Raw genomic sequence first — 8242 nt, 5'->3', positions numbered from 1 at the left:
TATGGGAATAGACCATCTACTTGCAGTGCCTGCCATGTCAAACGGACTACCGTTGCCCCCACTCGAGCTTCCCGTACCCGTCCGTTGAGGGGCTGCGGTCGGTGTCAACGGTGAAAATAGGCTGAGCTCGGGCAGAGAAGGTTCTGCCGATGGACTCAGAGATGTGGTCGCGCTTGTTGTTGTTGCTTGCCCGCTCATCGTTGAAGTTGAGAACGAACCAGTGACAATGCCTGATGGGCCGACCGCTATCGGTACCACAACCTGCAGAGTATTGCCATTGCTGTCCGTTGTCGTCTGCGTCAAGGTAGACCGGACGATGCTGGTCACCTCGGGTGCTTCGCTGCGCGCCCTTGACGTTGTTTGGTCTGCCTTCCTACTATTTGTAGGGTTCGGCGCGGAGGGTTCGGTGTCGGAAGCTGCGGCGTATGCCTCGTCCATAACGTCCTTGGATATAGGACATCCCAGGCCGAAGCATAAAAGCTGAAGAGGCCCGAGGGCTAGCTCAAGGGCGAATTCTTCAGCGTCGCATTTCTGCACAGCGCAAGACACTGCCTTTGACAGGTATGATTCACTACTCTCGGCTGTACTGCAAACACCTGTGGTATTGTCAGCGCGTCCTTTCATGCGACTCAAGCGCGCCTTACATGAGCTGGAGGAGCAGCCATCTTCGGTGTTGGCGAAGCATCTCTGCCAGCAGTTGGGTAGCGCGCCCAACCAAACGTCGCTGCCACGCGCGGCGACTTGCATCGCGAAGATTAGTAGTAAGGTCGCAGACCACATTTTTGAAGATCAGACTTCACCGAAGCGCAGGATGTTAAGTAAGGAAGGCGAGGCAGCCTCAGGGCGGCCATGTTTTGGCATGCCTGACACAGGGCTGAGCGTAGATCAAGGATGTTCGCGGCAGTGCAAGGTCGCACTGTGAGCCAACCAGTTCACAGCGCCTACCCGACGTTATAGGAATGTTTCATGTTTCCCCAACACCACGCAGGGCGATTGAGTTTCGACTTGCTTTCATTTCTGGTCGTACAGACCCGAGAAGGAGACACGATCCGTGGTGGTGCTTGTAAAGAAGGGTGCCCTCCAGTAGCAGAGGACACTTGGGCAGTGGGCATATCACGTGCTCTCGCGTTACACAATTGCGCTAGTAGACCCCGCTAGTGGACCCCGTTAGCCTGATCAATACAAACTGAAGCTCGTATCTCTTCCCACTTCGCGCACCACACTACACCTTGAACTGCAATCGTTGACAACGATGGTGTTTACAAGTGCACAAGCAGAGCGCACAGCGCTGGGCGAACCCATTTACATCGCGCCGCCGGCGCGGCGACAGAGGCGCGTCGGATTACGCACAAACATCAACGACTTACCAGACGAGCTACTCGTTTTGATGATCGAAGGACTGGACAACTTGACCGAAGGAAAGCCCATGGTCCATGCTCTCACTCTTGTAAATCGCCGCTTCAACAGGTTATCAGTTCCCTTTCTTTATTCTTGGTTCGCCATCACCTACGAAGACGACATGCAGATATTCGCAAAGTTCTTGCATACTACTCTGGATGCGCCACAGCTTGTCTGTTTCACCAAGAGTATCTTCTGGCAACGAGAAGAGGAGCGTTTACATTTGTCGGACACATCGAGTTTACATTTGTCGGACATATCAAAAGCTATCGATTTCGTCCACACGCTGAAGGTACCCTTCACTCAACAATGGGTTCGAGACATTTTGCATGGCTGTGGCGATGCATTACTTGCAGTCCAAATCTGCCTAATGCCCCAGCTAGTCGAATTTCATGCAGAATCGGAGTTTCTTTCAGCTGGGAAAAGACTTCCGGCATACCTGCGACACTTATTGCACGTTGCCCGTGGATTGCCATTCAGCTCAGGTCACAGCTTCAAACATCTATCTCACGTCAGGATTCCATACTGTTCACTGCGCCCCTGCGACATCTCCGCAATTTTCAATCTGCATTCATTGGAGACGCTTTTCTTGGCCGGAGACGAGTCAAGAGAGGACGATTTCCAGAAAGCCTGTCTTGCGTGGTCAAAAGACAAGGACGCTTGGGAGTGCGCTGCACACAGTTCTACCATCAAGCGCCTCGGGTTGTCTGGGGCCTTGCCTGCGGAGGCAGTAGGCGCCATGATAAAGAGCTGTTCTTCGCTTCTCAACTTCTATTTTTGTGGAGACATATGGTTGAGCAAAGAGTCTGGTTGGTACCGCGTCGTCGACGCAGCTCTTCGAAGTCAAAGTGGCAGTCTGGAACGACTCAGTTTTGATGCGATGATGCTAGGCCGGAATCCGCCACAAGCAAATTCGATCGCCGGCCACTTCAGCCAACTCGCTTCTTTCCCGGTCCTCGACACATACGCGGGACTATTGGCAATGATACTTAGCCCTGCGGACGTCGCTCGTCCCAATCAGCTGTTAAATCTCGTCAAGACCCTTCCGCCAACCATCAAGCATCTCATGCTCGAGGTGAGTCCCGAACTGGGACCCATGCCTTCTACTTGATCCAGAGGACAAGTCTCTGCACAAAGCGCTTCCGCAGATCAAGCGGCTGTACATCCGCTACCCAATGCTCACACTGGATAATATACCCTACAAGCTGCTCGATCTCGCAAACTTTTTCATCGACAGTCCGATTCAATTCTCCTTCATTTTGGACTTTCGCTACAAACGAATGAATTTGAGTAAGTCTCCTGCCATACATGTTTCACTTTGTCTAACTTAAACCGTATGGCGAGGAGTTCAATGGTCGCAAGGACCAACTGCGAGCGCTAGGGCCGCAAGGCGCAGAATTGGCAGAGCGTGCGGACTACGGATTCGATGATGAAGCGGCGGACTGGCCGGACAGTTATGGATGGGATCACGACTGAGCGCTGAAAGCCGAAATGTCACCATGCACTAGAAAAGGCTGTGGCGCATAGTTAACGAACCGAGAATATTATGGTATCAAGCAGGTGATGGCATGTCATTTGATTGATGGCTAATCATCAGGCACTATATCGTACCACATCTTCTTCTCAAGAACAGTTTCAGCGACCATTGAGCCCAATTTTTCTCACACCCTCTGACAAGAGTTTCTCAACTTCATCCTTGTGCTTGGAGAAATTGTCCACCAAGGTTATCCCACATCTTCGGGTCATGCTCGTGCTTCTTCTTGCTGTTCCACGCCCAGTCCGCGATCGTGAACATGCGACAGCTCTCGAACATGAACGCAACTGCGCCCTTGGAAATTTGCATCTCAGGCGGTGGTGCAGCGCTGGCGGCTTTGAACTATGGTCTTGTTAGCATGTGATTGGGATTAGGTGGGGATTTCAAGACATTCTTACCTCCTCATAAGCAACACCGTGGGGAACGAATCCACATTCGTAGCTAACGCCACCAGGCTGGAACTCATCAGATCGACCGGCGTATTCACCGTAGATCAGACCCATGAGCTCTGAAGCTCCGTTGCGGTGGTAGTAAGGAGGTCGGTAAGCTGGCAGTGTCAGCATCATTTCTATCTTACAAATTTTGCCGCTGTTACTCACTGTGCGAAGCAACATCCCACCTGGGGCTGAAGATCAAAAAGTCCGCAAGAGGCGCGGCTGGGTCCCGCGAGGGCGCGGTCAAAACGCAGAAAATCGACGGGTCGATGTGGTCGACCGAGATCGAACCAACATTGACAAACTTGGTCAAGTCATACTTGTACGGGACGTAGTTGCCGTGCCATGCAACTACATCAAAGGGTGAGTGCTGTTGCGAGCAGCTGAAGAACTTGCCACCAAGCTTGTACACGATCTCCCATGCCTCCTGCTCAATCTCGTACTTCGCAATAGGGTGCTGGAAGTCGCGAGCATTGGCGAGTCCGTTAGCGCCCAGGGGACCAAGTTCTGGAAGCTGGAAGCTTGAGCCCCAGATTTCTGATCATCGTCAGCAGTTGGATACCAGTGCAAGAACCATCACATACCCAGGATGTAACCTCTGGTAGGCCCCTCAACCTTCACCTTAAACCTCTGACCTCTCTGAATAACGCAGATCTCACCAGGTTGTACATACAGCATGCCGAACTCTGTCTGAATATCCAGTGCGCCTTCCTGAGGCACGATCAAAAAGTCTCCATCAGAATTTACGACCGCTTTCCTCTTCATGCTAGTGTTGGCCAAGAATGTGTGCACCGCCAAACCCTCGCGAAGTGTCGGGTCTCCCGCGCCGGCAATACTCTTGAGACCCTGGATGAAATCAACCTCGCCATTTGTTGGGATATCGAACGGCAGCCACGCAAGCTGTGTAGGCGAGAGATGTACGCGTTTGTTTGACGGCAAGAAGTTAGACTCGGTGTCTTCGTTGTCGGGGAGGTCCGTCTAGGCGCGGTCGTCAGCACATGACGTCGGCAAACTCAACATCGTATTGCAAAGCGCGCAGCCGCAGCAAACATGGTTGCCCCATGTCAATATTCTGCTTCTGGCTGTGCAGAATTCGTGTGCTAGATTGAGAGCGTAATCACGCCCAAAGAGGTCTGACAGATGTGGACTTACGAATCCCTGATGCGCAACTGCGGGTCTTGCCCGGTACAGCCATGCCTATGCAACGTCAGCTCGTCAACTTTCCCGCATTTGGGCGACACCTGCCTTTTTGTTCAAGTGTCTGGGCGCGACAAATGCAGTGCCGGTCATCTGCTCTGCGTACAACCCAAATCTGACGTTACGCGGACTGTTTTGTCCTTGGGGAATAGTGCCTGTAATCGCAAACCGCTTTCGTCAGACATCATCGCGACATGACGGACTTGGGCGCATGCTCACCCGGAACGGCCTCAGACTCGAAGCTGTTTCCGAAACCCGGTTGGTACTGCAAGGTAAGCGGGTCAGCGAGTATTGACAAGCACGATCAAGGCGTAAGCTCACCTCATATGGATCATTCTTCCTGGTTCCAAACGAAGGGACCGCGCCATCTTTCTGCGTCTCAGCCCAATGGAAAATGTCCTGGTATTCTCTCGGGTTATCGAGCTTGGTGGCCATGTTGACTGTATCGCCGGGAGTGTGCTGACTGCTTGAGATGAGTGCGTGGATTTGTGTCAGACGTGCAGGAAGATGCGATCAGGTAGCACAACGTCAGTCAAGTTTAAAGATGTAGGATAGTCTCGCGCGGAAATGCACCATGCTTTAATGACCCCACACTCGGGACCCCACAAGATAGCATGATGCTGACGGAATCGCATCCCACACACCTTGTCCGGTCTGCGATCATCGTTGCTCATGGAAAACGTTTGGCACTGTCCAATGGAGCATGCGAACGAGTAGCACCCCTGCCTCAGGCTCAGTATTTCCTCAACGGGAGGGCATCGCAAGGTGGACGCGTGTGAGCTATGGAACTGCCGACGTCTGCGAGGAGGGGTACAGCGGGGCATCACCGGGAAAGAGCGGAGTTTTGGCAACGCCTATTCGCTCATCTTGTGCGGTGGATATGACGGGCCGAGACGAAGTGTTTGTGGATTTGTGATGTTTGTAAGGGAAGAGTAAGCTTTTGGTGATGGTTGTAAAGCTCCGCGGCGTGTCATGAAGGTTGAGACGGGATTGTGAGGGTTCGCAGTTGCCGGACGATTTCTCAACAACAACAACAACAACAACAATCGAATTTCGCAAAGAGCAGTCAGTCCTGAATGCTGACTTGGAGCCTTTCCTTGAGGCGTACGGCGCAACATCGTCTTTAATTCGGCGTAATCATGTCAGATGTAGAGCAGAGCAGTTGCAGGTTTAGCAAACTCTCATCGGGATGTGGAGCAACTTCCATTATCTTAAATACAGACTTTCTATTTAACTTTGAATAGCAGGTTTGAATTAAATGTGACCGCATAAAATTATCATACAGACTATACCTGCAGAGACATTCTGGCTTCAGTAACCAAACAAGCGTCCATCCAACACGAATTTGACCTTCAATCTCATCAGCACCAAAAGAGGCACAACTCCACCAGGCGCTCACCAGTTTACATAGACAACTTGTGCGACTTCCAGACCGAAATTCTTCTCCAGTCCGACCTCTCACGCCGAAAAGAATTTCGAGTCCATTAGCCTTGTGTACCTCGATGAAGCACCTATTATCAACACAATTCTCTCACCACAAATACCCATCCACCAAACCATCCCTCATTTCGATGTACATATTCATCTGATAACATCCTAACATGTTCCCCGCAGCATTCAAGCATATCACGTCCGACATTCCATATCCCGTCTCGAGCACCAACATACCCCATCTCGCCGCGTCGCCCAGATCCTCTCCCCCCAACCACACCCATCTCCACGCATTCATTTCAACGCATCCAACCTCGCATCCATCTTCAGGCCTCTCCTCCACCAACACATCCAAGCATCTCATCAGCCCTACATACTAAAATCTCACCCACTCACACACCCATGCGCCACAGAATAGCAGCGATCGGATCTCGCCTACGTGCGACATCAACCACACTGCGAGTTGCGTGCTGTCGCACACATCTCACATCCCCCATCCCATCCCATCTCGCATCGCATACTTCGCCTTGCTGTGGTAAGCACCCAAATCAGACCGGTGCGAATTTACCTCCATGGCGCATCGCAGCAGCGAAACTGAACGCAGCGCTTGACGGCGAGATGCGAGCTTGGGCCAGACTTTGTTCGGCGGTGCTATGTATAGAACACGATTACGAGTATTGACTTACCCTTTTGTTTCTCCCTCACTCGCATCGCTTGCTTTCGCAGCATGCAAGTTCCAAGGCCGGTCGGATCGACATGGCAAGGCGAGGCGAACATGTTCGCATCGAAACAACCGGCTTGTTTGCCCGAGCGACGCGACGCGCAGTCATCATAGAAGCGGTATGTTTAGTTTTCACATTTTAAATTTCGGCTGGGCCTTTCACCGCTTCCATCGGAGCGCGCGCGCAGGTCCAAATATAAAGTAATACCTAATTACTCGACGATGCCAATGTCGTCATACACTCCCCTCCTCTGCCCCTCCAAAACTACACTACCACCACTTCATCACTGCTTCAAAATATGCTCCGGCCCGCCCCAAGCGCGCTTACTCACCGCTCAACGCCGCGTGAGACCAAAGTTATCTCTCCCCTCCCATCTCATTCCGACTTTGCGCGATTCATGTCCCCCCTTTGAGATTAAGCGCCCAAATGGTGCGGGGAAACTCTAAACCCTGCCAGCCACACCAGCACTGGGTCATGGGGGCCCTATCTTCTGGCTTCATGCACGCACCGTTTAGTACGCTTGCGATGCTAGCGTCAGTATGGTATGGTAGAGCTATGCAGGCGGTGAAGGCGAGGGGAAGATCAACACGCCGAACGAAGGGTGCTGCTGGACCCTGGGGGTTTGGTGATCGACGGAAACATTGATCGTCGCAACGGCGCTGCGTTGCTTCTTTGAACCCTGAAGTGTTGAGGTAGGTAGGTGTAACCCTTTGCATGGCAAGTGAAGCGCGAGATGATATCGGTGGGTCCGAGCAGCCACGAGGTGAGGATGCGCTTCCGCCCAAGGCATCGTATCTACTTGAGTGAAGAGAAAGAAAAACAGGAATGTAAGACAATCGGACTCGGCCTCGCATCGAATGCAAAGCCTGTTTGAACCTCACATGGTGTATATCTGACTCGTAAATCCCATCAGACTTGGGCATCATGAGGAGACTGGTATTTCGCCGAATTGTTAACAAACCGGTTCTTCCTAGTTTGCGATTGGCGGTGTGGTGTGTGAGGAAGTTGGTAAATGAGAAACGGGGCTAACGGGGCCCGGGAACTTCCAGGAGCAAGGTGGCGCTGGAATGGTGTGGCACATTTCCCTTAACTTATTACAATGATATGAGGCCATGTGATTGTATGCTTGCCCACACCGATCAACCACAGAAGACGAGCGAAGCAGAAATGATGAACGTGATGCTGCATCGTGACTGGCGAGGAAGCCTTGTTCCGGAACCCCAGTCGGGAGACAGTGATTTCGCCACGAACCGGAACAAAGTGTGTGAGAAAGAGAGAGAGGTTGTAGTGAATGTAGTGTATTGTTTGCGTCGACGCGCGTCGCGTCCTGATAAACGAACTCCGCCACTTTGGTATCGTACTGCTTGCTTAGTCGTTCATCCAGGCAGCGACGCGGCCACCACCAAAGCGCGCTGCAAAACGCAGGCCGCTCAATCCCATGGGAAAGTACGAGACGATGTACCATAGCCACCATCGTAGCTGTGCGACGGCCGCAATAAAGGTGAGGATGGTGCTGTGCAACGTGG

At 52.2% G+C, this 8242-nt stretch overlaps 3 protein-coding genes across 3 annotated transcripts; 1 reads left to right on the top strand and 2 right to left on the bottom strand.

Annotated features, from left to right (window-relative positions):
* Positions 1–46: 46 nt before the first annotated feature.
* Positions 47–780, bottom strand: SNOG_15062 (hypothetical protein; the record flags this gene model as incomplete). Its single annotated transcript, XM_001805173.1, has 2 exons — positions 47–294; positions 378–780. 2 exons carry the CDS (start codon positions 778–780, stop codon positions 47–49), a joined length of 651 nt encoding a protein of 216 aa, XP_001805225.1.
* A 472-nt stretch (positions 781–1252) lies between these two features.
* Positions 1253–2874, top strand: SNOG_15061 (hypothetical protein; the record flags this gene model as incomplete). The annotated part of the gene is made up of 3 exons (XM_001805172.1): positions 1253–2473; positions 2517–2688; positions 2780–2874. The coding sequence occupies 3 exons, from the start codon at positions 1253–1255 to the stop codon at positions 2872–2874; spliced, it is 1488 nt and encodes a 495-aa protein (XP_001805224.1).
* Positions 2875–2940: 66 nt separating this feature from the next.
* SNOG_15060 (hypothetical protein) lies at positions 2941–4998 on the bottom strand (the record flags this gene model as incomplete). Its single annotated transcript, XM_001805171.1, has 6 exons — positions 2941–3274; positions 3331–3479; positions 3532–3903; positions 3951–4344; positions 4519–4563; positions 4885–4998. The coding sequence occupies 6 exons, from the start codon at positions 4996–4998 to the stop codon at positions 3089–3091; spliced, it is 1260 nt and encodes a 419-aa protein (XP_001805223.1). The 3' UTR covers positions 2941–3088.
* Positions 4999–8242: the final 3244 nt, after the last annotated feature.

This window comes from Parastagonospora nodorum, assembly GCF_000146915.1.
Source record: "Parastagonospora nodorum SN15 chromosome Unknown scaffold_35, whole genome shotgun sequence".
Classification (NCBI taxonomy): Eukaryota; Fungi; Ascomycota; class Dothideomycetes; order Pleosporales; family Phaeosphaeriaceae; genus Parastagonospora; species Parastagonospora nodorum.
The sequence above is the reverse complement of the archived record's forward strand: the minus strand, read 5'-3'. Positions and strand labels throughout refer to the sequence as shown.